At 35.9% G+C, this 27,509-nt stretch overlaps 2 protein-coding genes across 2 annotated transcripts; both read left to right on the forward strand.

The window, feature by feature from the left end:
• Positions 1-1,613: 1,613 nt before the first annotated feature.
• On the forward strand, positions 1,614-2,588 carry LOC110881862 (putative germin-like protein 2-1). Its single transcript, XM_022130010.2, has 2 exons — positions 1,614-1,828; positions 1,926-2,588. Exons 1-2 carry the CDS (start codon positions 1,714-1,716, stop codon positions 2,459-2,461), a joined length of 651 nt encoding a protein of 216 aa, XP_021985702.1. The 5' UTR covers positions 1,614-1,713; the 3' UTR covers positions 2,462-2,588.
• Positions 2,589-26,412: 23,824 nt separating this feature from the next.
• LOC110881861 (putative germin-like protein 2-1) lies at positions 26,413-27,397 on the forward strand. Its single transcript, XM_022130009.2, has 2 exons — positions 26,413-26,627; positions 26,725-27,397. The coding sequence occupies exons 1-2, from the start codon at positions 26,513-26,515 to the stop codon at positions 27,258-27,260; spliced, it is 651 nt and encodes a 216-aa protein (XP_021985701.1). The 5' UTR covers positions 26,413-26,512; the 3' UTR covers positions 27,261-27,397.
• Positions 27,398-27,509: the final 112 nt, after the last annotated feature.

Consider the following 27,509-nt stretch of genomic DNA (forward strand, 5'->3'; position numbering starts at 1 on the left):
GGTTTTTTAAAAGAAGATATGTTATTCAAGAAGCAAATCAGCATCTATTTGAGTGATAAAATGTTGGTACCAATTCTGACAAATTGATTTATAAATTATGTAATAAAATTGATATAATATTTTATTAATAATGAAAATAAAAATATTTCATATATTAATACAAAGTTTGGTTTTTGTGATAAATAATTTGTTTTATTTAAAAATATTTTAAATTAACAATTCAAATTTTAGAATAATATTTTATTAGACAAATTGAAGAATGGTATTCAAATTTTAAAGTACGATGAAATTTAATATTAGCTCATTATTTATTTATTTCTTTAATTAATATAAGATAAGTGTGGAAGTGAGGCGAGAAAATCATAAAATAAATGCTTACAATGAATGATATGTGTCACACATTAATGTTTTATTATATAGTATAGTACAGATATATATTTAGATTGATATAAATAGATTATTTTATTGTAGTGAATTTGTTAACGAAGTCTCAATAAATTTAACCTTTTATTTAAAACTTGTAAATGTAACGAAGTCTCAATAAATTTAACCATTTATTTAAAACTTGTAAATGTAGAAATGGTAAATAATATTAGTTAATTTTATTTTAAGTTTCGTAAAATCTATTTGATACCAACTAAAACAAAACGTTCAAATATATAGTTAATATCAAGAGTAAATTACGATTTTGGCCCCTATGGTTCCCTTGTAGCCAAAAAATGAATCTTTTAACATTTTGAGCCCCCAACGTTTTTTTTTCCTTACCCTTTTGGCCTCTAACACTAACCCCGTCCATTTATTTTTGGGGGGCAAAAGGGTTAGAAAAAAAGACGTTGGGGTCCAAAAGGGTTAGAAAAAAAGACATTGAGGGTTCAGATGTTAAAAAATTCCTTTTTGGGCTAAAAGATAAAAGTGATATAACCACAGAGGCCAAAATCATAATTTATTCTAATATCAAGGTAGATAAATAAGTTTGAATTTGAAGTAAATAGATAAATATAAATGTAATAATTAAACTAAATAATATTTATTAGGAGGATTATCTATAATTAATTAGAAGTGGTTAAATTAAAATAATAATTATCTATATGGTCTAATATGATGACAAGTGTCCCAAAAACGGTTTCTTTTATTATATAGATAGATTGTCATAAATTTTACTTGAGTTCTCTTCTTTCTCTTTATCACTTATTTCTACAGTAATTGGTTGACTCCCCTCCACATAGTACATGCATTATTGCCTAGTGGAGATGGATATGATCGGCTGGTTCTGCTGGTGGCACGATGATACTCCAGTAGTCCGCCAGTGATCCAAATTTGCCGTTCAAAAAAAAAAAAAAAAAAAATAAAATAATCTTTAATAAAATTGCAACCATAGTTAAGATATTGACCAATTCTTGGCACTACATACCGAGTCACTAGCTATATTTTGAAAAGCCGGCTGAGTCATGAGCTGACCTTCTGTATGAAGATTCTCAACATACTTGATTAATATAATTACAGGATGGATTCCACGTTGGACGGCAATCCTTAAAACAATTAATGGTTCTTTAGTAACCAGAAGGACGCTAAATGCTGAAACATAATAATAAACAAAAGATTCAAGAGCCATGCGTCGGTTCATGCAGATTAACTCTATATATATGCACACACAAAGCAGCTTATTTCACAACCAACTGTGTTCCTGTACTATTATTCAGCAAATTAAGAAAGATGTCAAACAAACTCATCTTCTTGGGCTTTGTAGCTCTTACTTTTGCCTGCCTTGCCTTCGCCAACGAGCCCAAACCCCTCCAAGATTTTTGCGTAGCCGATCCCAATGCCTCAGGTATATGTTGTCGTCTATGTTTTAATTAACAGTATTACTCAAATGATATTTAACGGCTTTCATGTAATGGAAAATATCATGTTAATTTACTGTGCAGTGAAAGTGAATGGTCTAGTATGCAAGGACCCAATGCAAGTTCAAGCAGAGGATTTCTTCTTCAGTGGGCTACACCTCAGGGGTAATACATCAAACCCTGTGGGATCAAGGGTTACCACAGTCTTTGCAGCTCAGTTACCTGGGCTAAACACTTTAGGCATCTCAATGGTTCGTATTGACTACGCGCCATGGGGACAAAACCCACCTCACATTCATCCAAGAGCCACCGAGATTCTTACGGTTCTAGAAGGAACTTTACAAGTTGGGTTTGTCACATCCAACCCTGATAACCGTTTTATCACCAAGGTGCTGAAAAAGGGTGATGTTTTCGTGTTCCCCGTAGGACTTGTGCATTTCCAACATAACGTCGGTAATGGGTATGCCGTGGCTATTGCTGCATTGAGCAGTCAAAACCCTGGTGCCATAACAATTGCAAATGCTGTTTTTGGTGCTAATCCTCCAATTCCAGGAGATATCTTAGCCAAGGCATTCCAAGTGGATAAAAGTGTGGTGGAGCAGCTACAATCAAAATTCTAGTGTAACAAATGGTTTTCGTGTGATTGTTTTGTTTCTTTCATAGGCGTGTTTTGAAACTCCCATTTGGAATTATTTGTTAAGTACAAATTCTTTGGTTTAATTGCAATGAAAAGTTTGTTTGTTTTTTTATGTATGGGATAGGATATAAACAGGGGTGGACCCACATTGGTGCCACCGGGGTCCCCGGACCCCAATCTTTTTGAAAAAAATAGTAGATTCGGTATATTAAATTATATATGGACCCCATAAATACAATTAGGTGGACACCATAGAAATAAAAAGAAAGCTGGTGTAGTGGTAAATCTCTCTCTTATCCATCAAGAGGTCATGGGTTCAATTCTTGATAAGCCTATTTTTCTTATTTTTTTTAAAAATCTACTTCAAACCTCACTTTAACTCGACCCGAACGAGGACCGACCCGAAAATGGACCCCATTGAAACAAAATCCTGGGTCCGCCACTGGATATAAATAACTTGGAACTCAAGTGTTCTGACATATAATGCGATTTTAACACGTACTGATTAATATATACCCGTATTACTAAATGCTCATCTCTAATTTTAGGAAACATAGATCACATATTTGGCATAATGCTATACTGATACATGGCCACACAACTCCTTATTTATAAACAACTTTTAACACCTAATTATAACCTAACCCATCTCTAATAGTCTTTTCTGAAATCGCCAAACCAGGGTCGTTTATCTCCATCGATTTTGTAACAAGGGTTTTATTCTAAGTAGGTTAATATTTTGGGCTCGTAGGCCTTTCATGAAGGAATGGTGGATCACTGTTTATTTTGTAATAGGGGCTTTATTCTAAGCACAGGTTAATTGTTTGGTTTGGTTTATCTCCGGCTAGGACTACACGTTTAGGTGGTGAGACTATAAATGATAGACACCGGAATTATAAACAGCGGAAGTGTAGGTCCCGTTTTTCCGGTGGATCGATAACGTAAACCTATTCTTGTTTATCACAAACACGGTAACGGGTGCGGAATCCCCGTGACGGTGCAAACCAAACAAAGTGTAAAATAAGAACACGCGTAACCAAAAGATTGAATATCTATTGATTATGGATGAGTACAAACACAAACATATACAAACAATGTTTTAACGGACTCTCACTAAGTCTCTCTGTGCTCATCATACTCATCAGTTTCACACAGAAATTGTGAGGAGTATTTATACTAGACACAGACCAGACTACGACGAAACGCATAAAGGACACGACGAAACATTAAAGTCGACAAAACGCATTCTGTTTCGTAGACATACAATATAATCATTCTTTGTTTCGTCGATATGTAGATGTAGTAGAAGCACAAATGATGACAAAGTCCACTTCAAGTTTCACGGCACAAACAGAAAGAATTGGCCCAGATTCGTTTCTGATATAAGCTTTCACCAATTTCATGCATGAGACAAACTTGTGACATCACCATGACATCACAATGATGATGTCATGGTGATGTGTAAACGGGAATGGATTTGCAGCGCTCCGTGCTTCGCGTGTCGAACTCTGGGGCGCACGACGGAAGAATGTCGTGACGTCGGGCTTGAGCCGGACCTAACCATGTGGAAACCAAGTCGAACCGAGCCGAGTTGAACCGAGCCGAGTCGCGTCCACACAAAGTGTATCAACAAACTCCCCCTTGGACGCTACTCGTGAGGATTCGTCTTCTGTGATTGTTCGTCTTCTGTGTCTTTCATGTCGGAGGATCTTCAAAGTCTTCAGGCGTCGTAAGAAGAAAGTGTATCAACAAACTCCCCATTTCATTTAGGAAGTGTGTTAACAAACTCCCCCTTAGAATGAACTCTCCATTGAGTTATGCTCGTGAATCTTTTGACTTGTCAAATCTTCAGATCCTTGTGGTGTTGATAAAGGGTCAGCGGCAACTTGATCAATTTTATCTTTTGAGTGCCTTCACGTCGTGTCTTCATTCCAAAGCTTGTCATCGAACATGTTCTCCTCGCCTTTAGCATCTGCACACACAAGAAATCTAAACGCATAATGAGAACAACCGCTTGGAATATAGTTTCCATAAACAAATGACACATGTGTGACCATTTTACAATCAACTACCGACCGACAACAGTTTGAAAGTTTAGAAAATGATCAATTTTAATTCTTTAACTTTCAAGATCTGTTAACTTCGACTGTTTATGAAGATGCAATTGTTTTCCGGCTTAAAATCAGGATTTTGGGAAGGATAGACTCGAGGTCCAACATCGGTCAATCAAAAATAAACTATAAGCAAAATCTTTTTGGATTTTCTAAAGTTTATATTAAAACACACCTAAAATCTTTTTGGTATTTTTCATTTTTCAAATGAAAAGACGGAAAACAATAAATAAATATACACAGAGATGCAAAAACGAAAGCAGTAAATAAATATTGCGAGTTTCGAGGGTAAGAGAATCATATCAGTGTATGGTCACGCCAAAACGCTCTTTGTGTTCTATTAGTTAACATTTAGATAAGCATCCTATAACAATTATCGGTATTGTTGTCCACTTAAGCTCAACTTATCAGATGTAATCATGGCGAGGGGATACGTTAAGGTACGATTTATACTTGCCGACCGGTGTTCATCCACACACGACACATTCCCGTATCAAGGTATGCACGAGAGTTCATCTTACCGGTGAGTATACCGTTTATCATCTGTTTGACCGTATATGATGTGAGATTCTCACTTATTTTGATTTGAAAACAAGCCCTATGTGATAGAATCACTTATTGATGAGGAACTTGATTTTCATATGCATGAGGGCACAGGAGCAAGTCCGTGAACAGGTCAGTACTTTGTACAGCAGAGAGACGAACTTGACTCCCGGACAAATGTGATATATTATCACTTATTTGTTGGACATGTGATTGTTGATCACTTATTGAGGTCGAATGCAATATGTACACGTATGTATAGTATCATGGAAGATCTAGACATGCGTCCCCGTTATTTTTCTTCGGTAAAAGATACAACCATGATACCCAGATGATAAGCAGCATAAAGACCGAATATCTCAGAACCTCGGCAATCTATCAAACGAAATTTCGGTACCAAGACCATATGCCAATGAATGGTTCCCACCTAGTCTTCAGTCGATTTGAGGTTTATATCACCCTGCACACTTTAAAATGATTGCGAGCCTACCGATACATCTTATATAAAGCTGCTTAACATTTTTGATTTTGCATTCAGTTCGAAGAGGTTTCGACAAACCACTGATGTACTATCATTTTCTCTTTTTCTCGCCAGGAAACTCATTTTTGTTTTTCTATTGTTTTTGTGTTTTTAAATTTTTCGATGTTTTTGGATTTTCAAATTTTGGATTTACTCCCCCTAAAATCAACGAACTAAGATAAATTTTAAAAACATAAAGATATTTACAAAAACGATTTCCCGATGTCAGATTAACTCATGTTTTACCTCAATGCCGTTTACCAAAATTAAATTTAATCAGAAATGATTTATCGAATTTTGGAAAAATCAGTTTGCACGTCGGTAAGCATTGTGGACCATGACAACATTGACGAGTTTCATAGTGAAACAATCACGTGTGAGGTGATATTTAAGATCAACGTGTCAGGCCAAAGAGTGCTGTACGAGATGATAATTCAAAAAGCAGCTTAAATATCGACAAATATAGGAGATATTAGAAATTTAAAACCGTATCCTGCAACTGTTTCATGCATTGCAAGGAATCTGAGTGCTCTCCCAAACTGGATATCCACCCGGTGTGGACTTCAAAGCCGGTTTTGTAGCTACTGAGAAATCTCTTCACAGCAACAAGATCAGAAACCTCCAGGTCTGGCTGGTCTTCCACATTGCACCAGCGAAGGTCCTTGTCTTTTTCTTTCAGAAGTAGTGTGCGGTTGTTCAATCCACGCCAAGGCATCCGCACACTTGGTTGGTTTGTTCAACGAACACATTTTCTTCAATCACACCGCGAAGAAATGTACACTGCACGTTAATCTTGTTGATTTTGAACTTCAGACGTGCTACAGGTGCGTACATTTTGATTTGAATCTATCCCGGGGACCCGATCAAAGCCATTAACAATCACACTTTGAAATGATTTTCAATTTGTCGAAGCTATCACTTTCTTTCAACAGACAACTCTTCCCCTTTCTTTTTCTCTCTATCAAAGGCAACAATTTCTTCTGTCGCCTATCTTGTGCAAGGACATTGCACTATCAACAATCCTATGACTATTGATAGTTCCTCCTGGAACTTCCTGCACACTCACTCAGAGATTAGTTGGAGAGGGGGACCCAAGCCTTCATAGACTTAGGTTGCCCCTGAGAATCAAGAAATGTAATTTCAATTTCCTGATGATTTTCAAACATAGCACCTCCCCCTGAACTTTCACCCGATTTAGGTCTCCAAGCTTGTTTTTGTTTACCAGATTGTGTATTATGTACAATTTCTGGTTTTAATGGTTGTGACAAACTAGGTTTCCTTTTAACCGTTTTGACTTCAGATTTTAAAGCCTTTTCAACAGCTTTGATGTTATGACGTCGTTGTTTCGTTTCTTGTTCCTTAACAGTTCTTTTATCATGTTTTGGAGAAACAGGATGACGTTGTGAGTGACCTTGTTCAGAAGGGGTTCTTTCAACAAAATTTGGTTTGGGCGAGTTTGTGCAGTCTTTAATGATGTGCCCAAACTTCCCACATTTGAAACACGTTCTCCTTTCAACAAACTTAGGAGAATTTGATCGACTGGCAGATGTCGAACCTGTAGAACCTGAGGTACTTGCTCTTTCATCACACCCGTTTGTGTGTTGGGTGTAATTGTTATCACTATTACGTTTCAAAATCTTGACTTGTTGTACAAAATCGGTGTTTGATTTGTTTTCAAAAGTCTCAATTTTATCCGTACCCTTTGATGCTACAAATTTAACATCTTTTGCTTTCTTCTTATAATGAGCTCCTTTTGAATCAACCTTAGCCTTTGGCTTTGGAGCTCGTTGTTGTTGTTTACCCTTAAAAGCAATTGGTTGTTGCTTTGTCGGTGATTTCTGTTTTCCAAATTGTTTTCTGATTTCAGCTTTTGGAATTGGGTCACATTGAGTTACCACAACTCCTAGAATTGTCTTTCCCAAAAACTTGTTTGTAGTATCTTCAAACACTTTGTCAATCAAAGATTGATTGACGTTTTTGATTGGAAAATCTTTGTCTAAATAAATTTTACTATCACCGACTAAAGTATACAACAAGTTATTGCTCTTAACAGCAGACACACATTCCTTGTCATCTTTGACATCCTTGGCAGGATCTATCACTTGCTTGGCAACAGGTTGCACGGCAGGAGTAGGAGGATCACAAAGAATATGATTCTCAATTGGAATCTACTCCTTTCGTCTCATCAAGTGATTCATCCTGGTCACTCAAATCTGATTCATCATCCGAAGAATCATAGTCCTCAATAGTTGGAGGACTTTGATTTGAAGCACATGATGACTTTTCTTTGTTATCAGATGAGCCCTCCGATGAATTGTCCGGTTTGAACCCTAGGCCAGTAGTAACTTTCTCATAATCAAGAGGCACACTAGGTTCATACCGAGGCATATCCTCTTCATCGGGCATTTTGGTATAGTTGTGTCTCAAATGAGGTGGACACGCCTTATACCCTACGCCTTTTCTTTTCCCTTTTTGCTGTTGAACGTCAATGATGTGATCAAGCACAAATCGGGAGTTAGAATAACTCTCCAATTTTTGCTTGATAGCATCATGCTCGCATTTGGCAATGGCTAGTTCCTTTTTGGTTTCCTCAATGATGTTAATGTAATCATTAATACTAACTTGCTTATGATAAACAACTTTGTTCACTTCGGAAACACTTTTCTTTAAGGTTTCAATTACAGATTTAAATTCCTTTTCGTTTCGAACTAAAGCCATGTTTGCCTCTTTGCACTTTGACAGTTCAATAACCAAACTTTGATTATGACTATGAAGCTTTTCGGATTCAAGCTTCATATCTGCACAAGATTTACAAACACTAGGAGCAGGAGTTTCAGAATTTACCTGACTCGTAGAGGCTGAGACATTTGCCATAAAGGCAGTATGAAAAGAAAAAGATCCATCTTCAGAGAAGAACTTCTCCATTTCCTTAGATGCAACAGCAGCCTTCTTGATCAGAACTGATTTCTGACATTTCAACTCCTCAGCTTCATTTAACAAGTCTTCAACATCAGAACTTGCTTCTTCCTTCACATCAGAATCAGAGTGATCATCTCCCGATACAGAACTTTCTTCATCAGAACTCCCGGTATAACCCGAACTGTCATCACTTTCAGAAAATTCCTCCTTATGAACGTGCTTGATGTGATTGATGATCTTTGCATAACATGCTGTTCCTCCTCCTTGATCACCTTCTCCAAACTGTACAGACCAGTCACACCCTTCGTCAGCTTGAACGGTCAATGCTCGATTTGGATTTGATGGTCCAGACTGGTTCTGATTGTTATTCACTGCTACTATCCTCCTTTCACGATTTTCTTGTTGGGCATTGACATATGAAGTACTCGTCTGGTTTCTGAATGGGTTATGATTGCCTTGTTTGGTTGGTCGGGTGCACTCACGTTTGAAGTGCCCTTTCTCGCCACAATTGAAACATGTGACAGCATTTATATCAAACCCATACTTCGTATCCTTTTTGCCTTCCAACGAAGTTCTTCCAGTTCGAGCCATGAAGTCCTTTACCCTTCTAACTGCACTTGCAAATGCCCATTTAATACCCATTAACTCCATTTCATCCCTGTCGATCTGTTGATAATCTTCATTGGTCATATTGATGTTTCCAATTTGACCTGCGACCAACCCACAGTAAGCACTGACCATTGTATTAATGAGTTCCATATGCTCCTTTGCTACTTCAATGCTAACTTGTGAGAGGTTTGAAGTATCGACTCTGACCGTGTTAGGGTTTATGCATGGAGGATTGTTGGCATAATGAGCTTGTTGTTGTGATTGTGCTTGGGGTGTGGGTATTGATTGTGAAAGATAGGCACTTTGATCGAACTGTGGTTGAGCAGTGGTAACTTGAGGTGTAGGAATGGATTGTGAAAGATAAGCACTTTGATCCCACTGTGGTTGTGCTTGATTGAACTGTGGAAACGGAGAAGAGTTTGTATTGGATACAAACGCCGTTTGAAGCTTTGGTTGCTGAACGGAACTAGAACTAGCTGAAGGACCAAAACCAGGCAAATACATTTCTTGTGCTCCAACTTCTGAATGAATTCATAGAGACTGGCATTGGCTGCATCCAGTGCACCCGTATGTTTTAGAAGCTCAATGAATGGACTCCACTTAGGAGGTAGAGCATCAGCAAACCGAGCAATCATTTCCTGATGGGTAGCATTAACATTGTAAGAACTCATTTCACTAATCAAATGAGAGAAACGAGAAGTCAAATCATTAAGGGTTTCATTTTCCAAGAACTGAAATGATTCAAACTCTTTCTTTAACAAATCATGGCGAGTCTTCGTAGAAGCTGCATTCCCTTCTCCTCTCGCCACCAATGCATCCCATAGGCTTTACGTGGTCTTACAATATCCAAATTGATGATACATTTCTTTGTGAAGCGCTTGTGTAAGAATGGCAAACGCCTTTTTCTCCAAGTCATAGGCTTTCTTATCATCTTCAAGCATATTAGCATAACCTGCTGAAGCTGATGCTGCTAATTCGAGGGCAGGGTTGACTGCATTAGTGAAACACGTCCAAAGTTCGGTGCTTTGCCCTTGAACATAGGTATGGAAACGTCCCTTCCATGATGGATAATCATTCATGTGATTTAACTTGGGCGAGCGATTGTTGCTACCCGTCTCACTTTCGCTCAGCAAGAGATTTTGAATGCTTTGGTTTTGATTTGATACCAAGGCCCATTGACTTGCACTTATGGAAGGTTGTTGTTGAGGTATGGAGTTTGCTAAGTATAAGGCCATAGATGTTTGATTTGAACCTTGACCTGGTCGTGGGTCCGTACTCCAGTCCCACGGACTTGTGCAACTCATCTTCAATGTATACAAGAAGAATACCTGATCAAACACTTGAAAACACAATGTTATGATAGATTTGCAAACCTTCTGTTGAAAAATGACACCACACACGACGAAACACTTTTCCACGAAACAGGTTCTGTTTCGTCGAAATCACTTATGACGAAACAGAGTGTATTTCGTCGAAATCACATATGGCGAAACACTTTTTGATTCGTCGAAGGGACCTTTGGCGAAACACTTTTTGATTCGTCGAAGGGACCTTTGGCGAAACACTTTTTGATTCGTCACAGATCTGTTTCGTCGATTGTTTGATTCGTCGAGGCTTGTTTCGTTGAAAAAGGTAACCAGAGTTGGGTGAGGTAGGTCAAATCTTATCCTTAAACTGTCAACTCACACTACCTTTCTCACTTTACCCCATGCTATGACTACCAACTAATGTATGGTGAACAATAGTTTATTACTTTTTCACTTCTTTTTCTGTTTTAAAAAATAATTCAATATCCAATGAATATTCAAGAACAACTTGAATATACTTTGAATAAATGAAGAACCAACCCAGAAATTATGAAGTTTCCGGTCACCAATAAATTTTCCGAAACACTAAAATGCACAAGACTTTCACTAAAAACCCGGTTTATCACACAAACAAACAATCTAACGGGGTTTTTGATAAAACTCTTTAGCAAACAACCATGTTTTGAACAGATTTTTCCAGAAAACTTGAAGGTTTGAAGATGGCTATTTCAGAAAACACTTGATAAAAAACAAACTATGTTTGATTTTAAACAAGGATAAGAGCCAAGGCTCCGATACCAATTGTAGGTCCCGTTTTTCCGGTGGATCGATAACGTAAACCTATCCTTGTTTATCACAAACACGGTAACGGGTGCGGAATCCCCGTGACGGTGCAAACCAAACAAAGTGTAAAATAAGAACACGCGTAACCAAAAGATTCAATATCTATTGATTATGGATGAGTACACAAACATATACAAACAATGTTTTAACGGACTCTCACTAAGTCTCTCTGTGCTCATCATACTCATCAGTTTCACACAGAAACTGTGAGGGGTATTTATACTAGACACAGACCAGACTACGACGAAACGCATAAAGGACACGACGAAACATTAAAGTCGATGAAACGCATTCTGTTTCGTCGACATACAATATAATCATTCTTTGTTTCGTCGATATGTAGTAGAAGCCCAAATGATGACGATGTCCACTTCAAGTTTCACGGCCCAAACAGAAAGAATTGGCCTAGATTCGTTTCTAATATAAGCTTTCACCAATTTCATGCATGAGACACACTTGTGACATCACGATGATAATGTCTTGGTGATGTGTAAACGGGAATGGATTTGCGGCGCTCCGTGCTTCGCGTGTCGAACTCTGGGGCGTACGACGGAGGAATATCATGACGTCGGGCTTGAGCCGGACCTAACCGTGTCGAAACCTAGTCGAACCGAGTCGAGTCGCGTCCACACAAAGTGTATCAACAGGAAGCAACATGATTTGGCGGATTCATAATGATAAACTGGTTTGAACAATTATTTGTGCAGAGTTTGAATGGTGGACAATTTTGGCGGTTAAATTGTCTTGGTACCGGAAAAATGTTCCCGACAACCCACATTTATACATATTGATGAGCGGTTATGTGGCGGGTAAACTTGGCGGTAATAACCGTCTTTTGAATCGGTGTCAACCAGCCAACATACCCTTTCGTTCATATCATTACATACTTACAGACATAAGTAATATATCCTACATTAAATACATATAATATACGAATAATTATTATGTTTACAAAGTCTAATACTCTCCCCTTAACATAATTGTGTTTATGGGAGTTATTGAGAACACTGTTGTTGGCATCATCCACGACAGCTTTTGCCCGGTTGAAATTGAACCTCCTCCTTGTATTCAGCCTCTTCATTCCCTGCCAGTCATTGCCGGCGAAGAGTGCATAATGTTCCGACTGATTTTCAGCAACCTCTTGACTGACTTCTTCCTTCTCAGCCTGACCTGCAACTTCCTCTGCTTGGTCTCCTTCGCTCCGGCTACCTCTCGGATCCATCTTACTTGCAGCATTTCCCTTTCTGCCGTTACTTCTTTATCATAAACATTTGATTGAATGATTTTAAACTTGTGGTAGTAGATAAGAACATCCAAGTACATAGCGTACATTAAATGCATTAATTCCCCATCACTATACTCAAATCCCATGTCTTTGGCTACCATAGCCCATAGGTTATATTCAGTCACCCGTCGATGCCCTCCTTCTCTTTCAACTGCGACTACGACCCAAATAACCCCTTTGGATACCAAGAAAACCCGAACCCTAGCCCGCCACCAAACCGTCCACCGCGTCATCCACAAATACCCATTACACACGACCATCGACAACAACTGCCACACGGTTTAGTATACGCACCGTGTCCTGATATAGCCAGAATCGCATCGTATATAGGAAACCGTGTATACACAAACTTTCCATACGACGACTCGTCTATTCCAATTACCCTATCCTAGCCCGAATTCGTTCCCGAAACTCAACCACAAGACGTTGGTGGTTCGTCATCAAAAAACGACCAAAAAAGAAGGCACAAGAAAAAAACCTGTGAAGAGAAAACATTAGCGGCCGCTTAACGAACACAAATAAAATGGACGGTTTAAGAAGAAGTTACTTTGACAAGATGTTGGATCGACGAATCGCAAAATCTGATTCATGGTACTTTTTTCTATAACATATTGGATGTTTACAATATTATTGTTTTAACTTTTATTATAACTTTTTATAACGTTTATAATATTATTTGTGTCTTTAGAATAGCGAATTCATGACACATAAAGGACTTTTTGAATTTGATCAAGAAAACATTTCATGCGCAAATGCGAAGGGGAGTATCGTGAAAATGATAGCCTCTCGTCAAAGTGGTGGGGGGTATAAATACACACGTCACCGCGTTCAACGCTTGTTTCCATAAGGCAAAGAACGCGCCAAGAAGCAATGAAACTGAGGTTTGCTTTGTCAAGAATGCCTTGCTAGCATACAAAGAGAACAAGAAGAACAAGTTCAAGTACATGCATTGTTGGGATGTATGTAGGTACGCTTCGAAGTAGGCGAGAGTCCCTCCTGCTAGCGAGTCAACCTCATCAAAAAGGGCAACACCCTCATCCCAAGCTCAGTCTGATGCTCGTGATCAAGATTTTGATCTTAATTTGGATGATTTTGATGGTTCTCCTTCCCGCCACCCGGTAGAGACACGTCAAAAAAGCGGCTTCAATGATTGAGATCGGGTTCGGTCCCGGGTTCGGCCCCGGGTAAAGGGCTGTACTCCGACCAGTTGGAAGATCTTAATACCAAAATTGATACATTTAATTTCCTCCTACAACAAGGATCGGGATCAGAAAAAATATCCAAGCGTCGTTCGATAAAAGGATATCTCTGAAAGAAAACACGAAGATATGCAATTTCTCGCCATGCTCGTCGATCACCTTACCGGCCCACAATTGGCAATGACGTTAGAAATGAAAGAAGAAATAATGAAAAAAAATATAACATGGAGTAACTTTTATGTAGTTTTTAATTTTATGTTTTTTTTTTTAATTTTTTGTAGGGTTTTTTTTTTCTTTGTATTTTTTAAAATATTACATGTAATCTTTTAATTTAATTAGTGTGTTATTTTTATTAAATGAAATTTTGAATAGTTTAAAAAAAATCAACATGGCTGGCCACGTCCATCTAAGGGACGCGCCACCACACCCCTAATTTTTGAGTATTAGCTTATGTATCCTACTATCGCAACGTGTCGAGCAATGCCCCCAAATAAAGCCTCTCCACACCTGTCACACCCCTAATTTCCACGTGTCACCGGTGGGCCCGGTGGGGGTATAGTGACGTAGTTGGCATCATCATAGACAAACAACACAATATAAATAAATGCACAGCGGAAGCAAAGATAGATTCATTTCAACATTTATAGTGTGTAATATTAAATATCACTAATAGTTGAAACGGATCCACATGCGGATCAAAATAAAATAAGATATTGTTCAACAGATTTATTGTCATCCAAGCTTGCGAGACTTATTGTGGACGCTCTAGAAGACAGCCAGCCTATTTCGTGTAGTAGCTGCACTTAACCTTTTTGGGAAAAAATACGTCAGTTTACACTGGTAAATACAATTTAACTGACTCATTTTGAAAAGGTTGAAAATTGATTTAAGTGCACATGGCATAAAATATTTTTATAACTTGGGATAATTATTTATAATAATCTTGTAAGGGATTTACATGTTACTTATGCGTTCAGTAGCCCGATCCATAGACCGGGTTAAAGATTAATAGACACACCACAATATAGAGTTATACACTGACGGGTGTACGCCTACACCCCGTGCTCAGGTCGTGGCCATCTCGTAAGATGATGCCAAGGATATCCGGGACATGGTCATTAACCCCCCAAGGCTTTAAGCAATAAAACACATTCAAAACAAGGCATCTCAATAAATTTAACCTCTAATCGATTAAAGAATTCGATGCCGGACCAAGCGGTATATTATATACCGTACCCCAAGCCCGTATAGGGAAAATAAGTTAAAAGTATTTACCTCGGTAAGTATAATTCACAACTAGCAAGTGAAGGTAGCTTTTACTGGTTCTTCTATTCTGGAACAAAGGTGTATATAACCTATTAGATTCCTAACGGATCTTTATTTAAGTCTAAACTTAGATCGGTTAGTTTTAAGGACGATACGGTTCAAACGCACGATTAAGCGAAGACCGGATAGAACGTGATTTAGACCCGACAAGTTTGAATACTTGTATAATATGGGTAGGCTAAATACATTCTGGATTTTGAGACAAAAATGATAATGTTTGACCCGTTTCGGTTAATTTATGCAAACTAGTTACATAAACCGAACCGAACGCTAAAAGAGCGTTACGGGTAACCATAAGAGTCATATGCAAGTTCCCTGAGATAATATGCTCTATATATGTCATAATATCAGTAAGTTGTGTTCTATTATGCCCCGAATGAGTTTAAACTCAACTTATGCCTTATAAGGGCATTTTGGTCATTTAAAAGATTATAAATGAGTTAAATTTGTAATCTGAGTTGTAGGTCTGATTTATACAGTAAAAATACTTAATTTAACATATTATAACAGTAGGGTATATACCATATATGAAACTTATCATTTAAAATCAAACTATGCACCTTAGGGGTATTTTGGTAATTTCACAAGGGCTAAAAATGTCAAAACTGGAAACCTGAGTTCAAAAACTTATACTTACTGTTATTTTATAAAAATATACTAAGAATATCAGTAGGTGTCAAACTTATATGTATAATATGGTTATAGTGCATACTAGGCGTTAAAAACGCTTAAAAAGGAGATTTAGAGCCGTTTCCGGGTTTTTAAAAGAAAGCTGAGATTTTTATAATTCCAGAAGGCTCAAAATATTTTATTCAACAAATAAAATCAGTAGAAAAAGGTTTCGGGTCAAAAGGGTTTGTAGAATTCATTTTATGGCCAAAAAGGGCGAAATTGATATTAACCGAATTAAACTTAGAGACCTATGTTAGGCTCAGCCAAAAATTAAATAAAAATCTCCAAAAATCCCAAAATATTATATAATATCAGTTGGTAAAAAGTTTGGTATCAAAAAGTGGGTCTAAATAGGTTATATACTAATTACGCCGTTTAAGTAACATAAGGCTTTCAAATTACGATATTAAGCATAACTCTAAACCTGGACCTTAAACTGATATCAAATTTTCGGTGCAAGTTTATAAATCAGTAACAACCATTTCTACTCTTTCACTTTTTCAAAAATCGCGTTTTATAGCAAAAAGGGCAAAATAGTCATATTTAAGCATAAACCGGTAACATGCATATGAATCGGACAAGTGTTGAACTAAGTTGTGAAATCTCAGAGAGTTGCACATATATAAAAATGGTCCAAAATAAGCTCTAAGGCAGATCTCAAACATGCATGCACGGATCCGAATCGAGAGTCAAAGAAAAAGTCATTTTATAAGACTTTCGGTTCCGATCCGGGTTTATACTGAAAATTGTCGAGTTGGTCATGATAAAACATGTTCTTACATTCATTACAAAGTTATTTTGATGATCAAACAGATTGCATGTGACCTACATTACTATTTATGATAAATTTTGCAAAAACACATTCTGTTGACTTTTTAAGAAAAGCTTTGACTCGACAATCATCATGCTTAGAGTGAGAATCTGAAAATACCCTTTTGAGGGTTTGTTACCTACATAAATACCAACTTGTAGGTACTTTCAATTCGAGAAATGACTGAGCCATTTTCGTTTAACCGTAAAGTCAAACTAAATTTACGACGGATTGACTTTCGGCTAATAATCTAAGCTAGAACGAATTAGAGAAAGGTATGCACACTTACAAGAGTCCTAACAAAGCTTAGAGATCACTAGGAAGGTGCCTTGTCGTCCAGAAAGCTCCAGGAGTTGATCTTGTGAATTTTGAAAATGCAAGAGTTCTTGGTTACAACTTCAAGTCCCCTTTTTATGAAGGTTTTGATCTGATTTATGGTGATGCAGGTGTTGTAAGAAGGTTACAAGTGTCCTCAATTGCATGTAAGCCCATTGGTGAGCTTGGGAGGTGATAACAGCTGTAAACAACTCGCAAAACAGACCTGAAACTGGCATTTGTGGGTTTTCTGTCGCTGGGCAGGTCACGCGCCCCGCCTAAAGGTCCCCAGGCGGGCCGCCTGGGTCTTCTGATCCACCAAAACTTTTTCAAAGTTTGCGTTTTGGTCCCTGGTCCTTGCTTACGAGGTTTTGGCCATCTGTCTTGCTCATTAGACCTTCAAACTTGATTTTTAAGGACCTTGGGACATTTACAAACATGGTAAAGTCTTCGGTTAACTTTGCGCTCACCCGAAAAGTCATGAAATTCGACGTTGACGCATTTAGCCCTTCGTGTACGGTTTTGATCATAACTTTCTCATACGATAACGAAACTTCATGAAATTTTTACCACATATCCTAGTGAGTATATTCTATCATTACAAAGCTTCGGGTCTGCCAAAAGATCACTCAGAGGTATAAATTCAACATGTTGACACGTTTAGCCCCTGTAGTTTGTAATTCCTCACTTTCTTATATTTTCCGCCTCGTATGATCCATGATTTATCCGTTTAGGATTATAAACACCATGTAGGGTTATTGTAGAACTTATTTTTCCATTGTTGACACTTTGGACCCTTATATTTCCATAGTTTCACTGTTTGTCAACTTTAGTCCCTCTAAAGTATGTTTTCACATATCCAAAGCCTATGCCACGTGTCAATGCATTATTGGACGTAAATTTCCGAGGTGTTACAACACCCCATAGTCTAAAACCATACGGAGTAGAGGGGCTCGAAAAGGGGACTTTATGCGACATGTGACAGCTAGGTCAGCAAGTGTCAAAAGAGTGGCGTTGTGACAACCTGTGTTCTGATTTTACGTTTCACTACATATTACCGTTCTACATCTTATGTTAAAATTAATTTAACATCTATTTACACGGAATTATAAATTTAAACCAACGAGGTTAGTGTGATATATTATATACTTATAAACCAGTTAGCGTGACCCGAACCCACTTCACCCTCTTTACGGTTTGCGGCCCGATCAAGCCTTGCCCAAACACCCCCACGGTTGCTAGAGCCCACTCCCTACCAGCCCGTTTCCTCCCTTATCTCTGATTTCGGCCCAAGTAAGACAAGCCCAAACCACCAAGCCCAACCCTTGTGCTGTGCACATACCCATATGTATGCGTACGTGTGTGTGTGGGTAACAAAAAAAACTAAACCCTAGTTCTCTACCCTCCTCTCTCTGGCATTTACGGCAGAACCCCCCCCCCCCCCCCCGGGCCGCGATCTCCCTCTCGCTCGAGCTCTCCCTTTCACTCGCAACACCCTCTTCATTCAGTTAGTGTTATATGTGTTTTGACGTTTAATTCCGCAAACACTTGGTTGCGTTTCTGCATGATGAATGATATTTGCTGTTTCTGATATATATGGTTTGATAGGGGTCATGTTTATTACGGTTTTGATAATATGAATGCAACGAGGGTTTGTATGTTAACTGTATGTTGAATGATTTCTTGTGTTATTGAATTTCTAAATCTGATGATTATCGATGAGGATGATGCTATTTGGTGGTCTAGGGTTCATGAGAATCAAGAAAGATGCGTAGAATTATCGATTGCATGTGAATAGGCATATGCGTATGGATTAGGGTTAAACCCTTGAAGTTAAGCATGTTAATTATGGGATAATTGACTTATAACCTGCTGTGAATAATGATTATGGGTCGCATGTTCACTAGATAATTGTTTGCGCGTTCGGAGAATGAACACAACAAGCTGTCCGACAGTTATAGCCGACTTTAGTTGGCTGTAACTGGGTCATAACCTATCGAAACCTGAGTTTTCTTGAGTCCACAAAGTAGATTTTCGAAATACGATTCAAACGGCGCTGGAATCATAATTTTTTGACGTCGTTTACTATTCTAAATGGAATTTTTCGTTACAGTGCACTGGGCTGTCCGTTTTCTACAGAAATTGCAGGTCACGATTTCAGTCATACGAGTCTCAAAAATAACATATTTCCAAGTCTAACTTAGAAAATATATATAAATCCATTTTCCTTCTGAAAATAATATATTTCAAGTTTATTTAAGAAAATACATTTTCTCTCAAAAATAATGTATTTCATGTTTGTTTGAGAAAATATAAATTTCTTCCATAAATGATATATCTTCTAATAATTCCAAGAAAAATATATATATATATTTTTATTCGCCCAAAAATATATTTATGAATATTATTCCCGAAATATTTTGTAAGTTATATTCCTTTGTTCGGTTTCACTAATATTTTGGGTATTCTTTGTATATTCATATTCTTGGAATTTTGGTAATATTTTGGGTTGTAATTTTTGGTATTTTGATGAGTTATATTATTTCAAGTCCTAAAATAATATAACTAATATACATAATATACAAATAATCACACACATGGTGACATCTAAATATATATTTTCCTAAATACATGTTTAGTGACTTTTATTTATAAAAACCAACCTCCAATATTTATAATTTTTGTAACAAAATTTATGGCAAACTCTATGTGAATATCCATGGTTTGAAATATTCTTGTAAATATTTGTTTAGAAATATTTCTCTAAGTGTTTAATTTTTAGAAAAATTTTGCCATACTTTTCCCTAAAAATGGAGGTTTCCATGCCTTCAAGGCATATCATTTTCTTTTGTAAATCAACACAATCAATCAACAATCAACAATAAAAAATCTACACTTACCAATTTTGCCAAAAACAAGCATAAACTACCACTTCATGAACTTGAAAATTTATAAAAAGAGTTAATTACACCGTTAGTCCTTGTGGTTTATGCAAAATAACAACCTAAGGTACTAATAGTTTAAAATAACAATAGGAGGTATTAACTTTTAATTTTGTAACAAGCTGGGGTACTAACACTAACCTTTGTTTATTTTTAACTGATTTCGAGGGTACTTTTGTCCTTTTACAAATAATAATTAAATTCTGGTATACAATAGAAACTTTGAGGGATCATTTGTGTAAATCAAAATTTTAAAGTATTCTACAGGGATAAATAATCTACAGGGACTCTTTGTGTAATTTCTACAAAATTAAAACAAAATCTAGCCCATTCTTCTTCTCAGTCTCTCTCCCTATCTTCCTGTACACAAAATCAAGAACACCCTGTCCCTTTACGTTCATTTGCTTACCGATAAGCTTAAATCCATCGTCTAGTCATTCATTTGATTACCGATGAGCTTAACGACGTCACCGAATTCACCACCAAATAACAATTTATCATCATTCGCTATGTCTTTTAATTTCAAAATTGCATCTCTGCTGATACTAAAAGACCTCTCACACAACGGCACATGTTCCTCAAACGTCACTTTTGGTCCACCGGTGGGGACTCTCAAACACGCCGCCGAAATCACGAACAAAACACAGTTGTTTCAATACAAAATTGGCTCGTTTACAAACCTCAGCGAACACATTTATATAATCCCACAATGACGTCCCAGCGTCGATGGCGTGATTGACGGAAAACCTAATGAAACGCCGTCTTGAAGCACTGAAGCTCCTCACCTGAACGCCCAAAATCGGCTTCAAATTACCTTCGTAGCTCATCATCCTGTCATCAGTGAAAAACTGTTTGACGGAATCAGGAACGTGAAATAAAGAAGAGACAACTTCCAGTTGGTGAACCCCTAACCAAATTCTCTTCCGCCATTCTGTTGTTTACTCTGCTAGTTGATTTTGTCATTAAAAAACCAACAAGAACCCAACTCCACTTTCTGCAAATTTCAACAATTTGAACAATACCTTGGAGATTTTAAGGATAATTTTACATTAACTTATCTTTTTTAGTGACAATTATTAATGATCTTGATGTTTCTGGAGAAATTGTTTCTGGGTTATTTGAATTGGGTGGAAAAGATTTTCAAGATTTATTCTTCGGTGTGAAAAGTTGGAATTTTACATTTACTCATTGTATATATTTGTATTTTATACGAATAGTCCCTCTAAATAAATCAATAAATTGCATAAATAGTCCTTGATGTTATAAAGGTCCTTTTGGTCATTTCATAAAAACTTAACAAGAAAACTAACATTTGTTAGTCTTAGTACCCAAGGTTGTTAAAAATTAAAAGTTAATACCTCAAATTGTTATTTTAAACTATTAGTACCTTAAGTTGTTATTTTGCATAAACCACAGGGACTAACGATGTAATTAACTCTTATAAAAATGTGTAGTAACTTACTAGAGTATTTAGTAAGTCTTGTTACCCTTCAAAGTGTGGTTGATTATTTAAAATCTTCATTTTTAGAGAAGTTAGTTCTTTACAACTTATAATCACATTTTCTAAAAATGTTTCTTCTTGGATTTTTCTTATTACACATGTGGTTCTACACTTGTTTAACCTCTAAAAACATGGTTGATTTATTTAAAAACCAAGATTAAGTATAACTTGTATTTTTAACTTGGTTTCTTGAAAAATCATTCTTGAAATCTTAGATTTACAAGACATACATCTCATTTTAATCATCATTTTACAAGAAAACAATATATGCTTTCAAGTTCATGTCTTTCATGAGGATGATCTATTAATCTCTAACATTTTCACCCTCTCATCTTGCTAGATTATGTATTTAATCATGATCTAGCAAGATCATATGACGATCTACATCATTTTCATAAGCAAACAACAATCACCAAGTATAACAACACATAAATAACATGATTTCTTCATGATTTAAGCTTATGTTCATGCTTCATTCTCTTGATTCTTAGTGTTCTTCAAGATTATCATCATGTATAATTCTTTAACCACTTAAACAAGATGTAAAATGAAGAGATTAGTGTTCTTACCACTAGCTCAAGGCTAGGAATGATCAAGAGAAGGAAAGATGAGGATAAAAGCAAATGGAGAAGGTTCTTCAACTTCCGAAAGCTCCTAGCTTCTTTATGCACCTTCTATCACCCTTGTGTATGCTTGGAATTGGATGAAGATGAATGATGATGATGATGGTGCTTGTTGTTGCTCTCGGCCGTGAACAAGCAGGAGAGGAAGAAAGAAGTGTGGTGTTGTGTGATGAATGAGAAATGAAGCTTATGGTTAACTTATAAATCTATTTCATGAGTTTCTCCATTGGTTTTTATGTCTATAAAGCTGCAACAAGATCTAATATTAAATTGAAATAAAATCTTGATGGTGGGGGCGATGTTGGTCGATTACTAGGTGGGGGGGGGGGTTAGGATTGGGTTTAACCATATAGTTAGTTTATGGTTAAAATTCAAGTGTTTAGTTAGATGCTTAGTTACTAGATATTTATATAGTGTGTTATGATGTTCGGAGACCATAACTAGCTTAGTAATGTTAAAACAGTGCTTCTAGTGAAAATTTGGTGTTTCGGGTAGTGTCTGATTGTTCGGTTGTTTACTGGTTCGTTAAGGTGCTAAACTATGCGATTTAGTGTGCTTTATGTACCCTTTTATGACAGTTTCGATTCCTGACACTTAGGAAAGCATTCAGGACCATTTAACCACATTTATGCATGATATAAGTGTGTTTAAATGTTGAATTTGCTGATTTTCTGCAGAATTCTGCAGTTTATGTGAGTTTTAGGCACTTTACGGCACTTAAACTATCACTAGGAAGACAGTTTTGTGATCCTTACTTAATTTTTCCTCCAACAACAAAGGATAGAGATCAGAAAAATTACCCAAGCCTCGTTCGATTAAAAGATATCTCTAAAAGAAGAACATGAAGATATGAAATTTCTTGCCATGCCCGTCGATCACCTTACCGGCCCACACTTGGCAATAACGTTGAAAATGAAAGAAGAAATAATGAAAAAAAATATAACATGGATTAACTTTTATGTGGTTTTTTATTTTATGTTTTTTTTAATTTTTTGTATCTTTTTTATTTTCTTTGTATTTTTTTAAAATATTACATATAATCTTTTAATTTAAATAGTGTGTGATATTTATTAAATGAAATTTTGAATAGTTTAAACAAAAAAAATCCACATGGCTAGCCACACCCAGCTAAGGGACGCGCCACCACACCCCTAATTTTTGAATATTAACTTGTGTATCCTACCCTCGACAAGTGTCGAGCAATGCCCCCAAATCAAGCCTCTCTACACCCCATAGTCTAAAACCATACCAAGTAGAGGGGCTTCAAAATGGGACCTTATGCGACATGTGGCAGCTAGGTCAACAAGTGTTAAAAGAGTGACGTGGTGCAAAAAAAGGGGAGTGAGACGGGGCGTGAAAGGGTGGCGTGGTGCAACACGTGTCACACATTTTTTCTGTTTATTTTATATTTAAAAAATAAAAAATTCTGTTAAATTTAAATAAAAAACATTAACATTAATTAGATCAATAACATAAATTAAAAAAATTACATAAAATTAAAATTACTTAAACCTAAAAAAATTACATAAACCTTTAATCATCGTCTTCGTCTTCGTCGTTTTGTGGGACTCTCCAAATGTGTTCAACGCTCGAAGGTTGTTATGTGTTAAACTAGGTTATAAACCCGTATATTACACGGGCTGAACAAATGAATTTTATATACTAAATAATAAAACATTATATCTTAAAAAAACCTCCTTTATTGCACGGGTTAAATAAATATAATTTTATATATTAAATAATAAAAGTTATATCTATAAGAATCATATTGTACGGGTTGAATAAATATAATTTTATTTACCAAATAAAAAAGTTATACTTTTAAAACCATGTGTATTACACGGGTTGAATAAATGTAATATTGTTTACCAAATAATAAAATAATACATCTTTAAAAAACCTCATTTATTACACGGGTTGAATAAATGTAATTTTGTATACCAAATACTAAAAAAGTTACATCTTTAAAAATATGTGTATTACACGAATTGAATAAATGTAATTTTCTATACTAAATAATAAAAAAATATATATGCTTAAAAAACCCCGTTATTGTACGAATTGAATAAATTTAGTTTTATATATCAAATAATAAAAAGTTATATCTTAAAAAATCTCATGTATTACATGGGTCGAATAAATGTAATTTTGTATAGTAAATAATAAAAAAGGTATATCTGTAAAAAACACGTGTATTACACGGGTTTAAGAAATCTAATTATATATACCAATAATAAAAAAGTCATATCTTTCAATATACTAATGGATACTACTCGATACGCAATGTATATGGTGATTGTGAAGATGGTTTTTGAAAAGAAGATATGTTATTTAAGAAGCAAATCAGCATCTATTTGAGTGATAAAATGTTGGTACCAATTCTGACAAATTGATTTATAAATTATGTAATAAAATTGATATAATATTTTATTAGTAATGAAAATAAAAATATTTCATATATTAATACAAAGTTTGGTTTTTGTGATAAATAATTTGTTTTATTTAAAAATATTTTAAATTAACAATTCAAATTTTAGAATAATATTTGATTAGACAAATAGAAGAATGGCATTCGAAATTTAAAGTACGATGAAATTTAATATTGGCTCATTATTTATTTATTTCTTTAATTAATATAAGATAAGTGTGGAAGTGAGGCGAGAAAATCATAAAATAAATGCTTACAATGAATGATATGTGTCACACATTAATGTTTTATTATATAGTATAGTATAGATATATATTTAGATTGATATAAATAGATTATTTTATTGTAGTGAATTTGTTAACGAAGTCTCAATAAATTTAACCCTTTATTTAAAACTTGTAAATGTAATGAATTCTCAATAAATTTAACCCTTTATTTAGAACTTGTAAATGTAGAAATGATAAATAATATTAGTTAATTTTATTTTAAGTTTCGTAAAATCTATTTGATACCAACGAAAACAAAACGTTCAAATATATAGTTAATATCAAGAGTAAATTACGACTTTGGCCCCTATGGTTCCCTTGTAGCCAAAAAATGAATCTTTTAACATTTTGAGCCCCCAACGTTTTTTTTTCTAACCCTTTTGGCCTCTAACACTAACCCCGTCCATTTACTTTTGGGGGGCAAAAGGGTTAGAAAAAAGACGTTGGGGTCCAAAAGTGTTAGAAAAAAAGAAATTGAGGGTTCAGATGTTAAAAAATCCCTTTTTGGGCTAAAAGGTAAAAGTGATATAACCACAGGGCCAAAATCATAATTTATTCTAATATCAAGTTAGATAAATAAGTTTGAATTTCAAGTAAATAGATAAATATAAATGTAATAATTAAACTAAATAATATTTAGTAGGAGGATTATCTATAATTAATTAGAAGTGATTAAATTAAAATAATAATTATCTATAAGACATGGCCTAATATGATGACAAGTGTCCCAAAAACGGTTTCTTTTATTATATAGATAGATTGTCATAAATTTTATTTGAGTTCGCTTCTTTCTTTTTATCACTTATTTCTACACTAATTGGTTGACTCCCCTCCACATAGTACAGGCAAATGGTGCGTCCCTCATCCTCCAAAATCATGTTATGTAAAATAATGCACATGAACATCAGATTTCGAATTCTAGGTTTTTCCATAATCCTACACGGTATCCTCAAAATCTATCATCTTTTCTGCAAAATACCAATGAATCATGTGCGCTGATTTGATCCCAAACTCAAACACTTGTCTGGCTGGAACATTAAGTTACTTTGTTGTAATCATTTACTTAAAAAAAATTTCGCTCGATTTTTTATATATGCTCTCTATTAAAACCTCGAGACTCGATGGGTTCCCGTGTGAGTCACTATGTAGGTCCGCCCCTTGATATCACATATGGAAAACTACCACTTAATTAGCGTCATGTTAGTTTTCATACCTGATCAGTAGAAATGATTTTCTCATATCACATGTGAAAAATAGCCACATCATTCTTTTATTTTTTAACAACTTAAAATTAAAAAATAAGTTACTTAAATAAACGATGAGGAAGGTGCCATTCGTCCTCCTACATTGAGTAATTACTTGTCAACTTAAACATTCGTTAGCCACATTGTCGTGAGTAGTGAAACCCTAGCACATTCCACCCAAGATGGAAATCGTCATCTTCCATTTCAATAATCTTTAATAAAATTGCAACCATAGTTAAGATATTGACCAATTCTTGGCACTACATACCGAGTCACTAGCTATATTTTGAAAAGCCGGCTGAGTCATGAGCTGACCTTCTGTATGAAGATTCTCAACATACTTGATTAATATAATTACAGGATGGATTCCACGTTGGACGGCAATCCTTAAAACAATTAATGGTTCTTTAGTAACCAGAAGGACGCTAAATGCTGAAACATAATAATAAACAAAAGATTCAAGAGCCATGCGTCGGTTCATGCAGATTAACTCTATATATATGCACACACAAAGCAGCTTATTTCACAACCAACTGTGTTCCTGTACTATTATTCAGCAAATTAAGAAAGATGTCAAACAAACTCATCTTCTTGGGCTTTGTAGCTCTTACTTTTGCCTGCCTTGCCTTCGCCAACGAGCCCAAACCCCTCCAAGATTTTTGCGTAGCCGATCCCAATGCCTCAGGTATATGTTGTCGTCTATGTTTTAATTAACAGTATTACTCAAATGATATTTAATGGCTTTCATGTAATGGAAAATATCATGTTAATTTACTGTGCAGTGAAAGTGAATGGTCTAGTATGCAAGGACCCAATGCAAGTTCAAGCAGAGGATTTCTTCTTCAGTGGGCTACACCTCAGGGGTAATACATCAAACCCTGTGGGATCAAGGGTTACCACAGTCTTTGCAGCTCAGTTACCTGGGCTAAACACTTTAGGCATCTCAATGGTTCGTATTGACTACGCGCCATGGGGACAAAACCCACCTCACATTCATCCAAGAGCCACCGAGATTCTTACGGTTCTAGAAGGAACTTTACAAGTTGGGTTTGTCACATCCAACCCTGATAACCGTTTTATCACCAAGGTGCTGAAAAAGGGTGATGTTTTCGTGTTCCCCGTAGGACTTGTGCATTTCCAACATAACGTCGGTAATGGGTATGCCGTGGCTATTGCTGCATTGAGCAGTCAAAACCCTGGTGCCATAACAATTGCAAATGCTGTTTTTGGTGCTAATCCTCCAATTCCAGGAGATATCTTAGCCAAGGCATTCCAAGTGGATAAAAGTGTGGTGGAGCAGCTACAATCAAAATTCTAGTGTAACAAATGGTTTTCGTGTGATTGTTTTGTTTCTTTCATAGGCGTGTTTTGAAACTCCCATTTGGAATTATTTGTTAAGTTCAAATTCTTTGGTTTATTTGCAATGAAAAGTTTGTTTGTTTGTTTGTTTTTTTATGTATGGGATAGGATATAAATAACTTGGAACTCAAGTGTTCTGACATATAATGCGATTTTAACACGTACTGATTAATATATACCCGGTATTACTAAATGCCTATCTCTAATT

This window comes from Helianthus annuus, chromosome 3, assembly GCF_002127325.2.
Source record: "Helianthus annuus cultivar XRQ/B chromosome 3, HanXRQr2.0-SUNRISE, whole genome shotgun sequence".
In the NCBI taxonomy this organism is placed as follows: Eukaryota; Viridiplantae; Streptophyta; class Magnoliopsida; order Asterales; family Asteraceae; genus Helianthus; species Helianthus annuus.

What these genes read in the sequence shown, in the direction of transcription:
- LOC110881862 (XM_022130010.2), top strand. Translation starts at nt 1,714, where the DNA reads ATGTCAAACAAACTCATCTTCTTGGGCTTTGTAGCTCTTACTTTTGCC. An exon ending in AGCCGATCCCAATGCCTCAG is followed by an intron (nt 1,829 to 1,925) that starts GTATATGTTGTC and finishes TTTACTGTGCAG; the next exon opens with TGAAAGTGAATGGTCTAGTA.
- LOC110881861 (XM_022130009.2), top strand. Translation starts at nt 26,513, where the DNA reads ATGTCAAACAAACTCATCTTCTTGGGCTTTGTAGCTCTTACTTTTGCC. An exon ending in AGCCGATCCCAATGCCTCAG is followed by an intron (nt 26,628 to 26,724) that starts GTATATGTTGTC and finishes TTTACTGTGCAG; the next exon opens with TGAAAGTGAATGGTCTAGTA.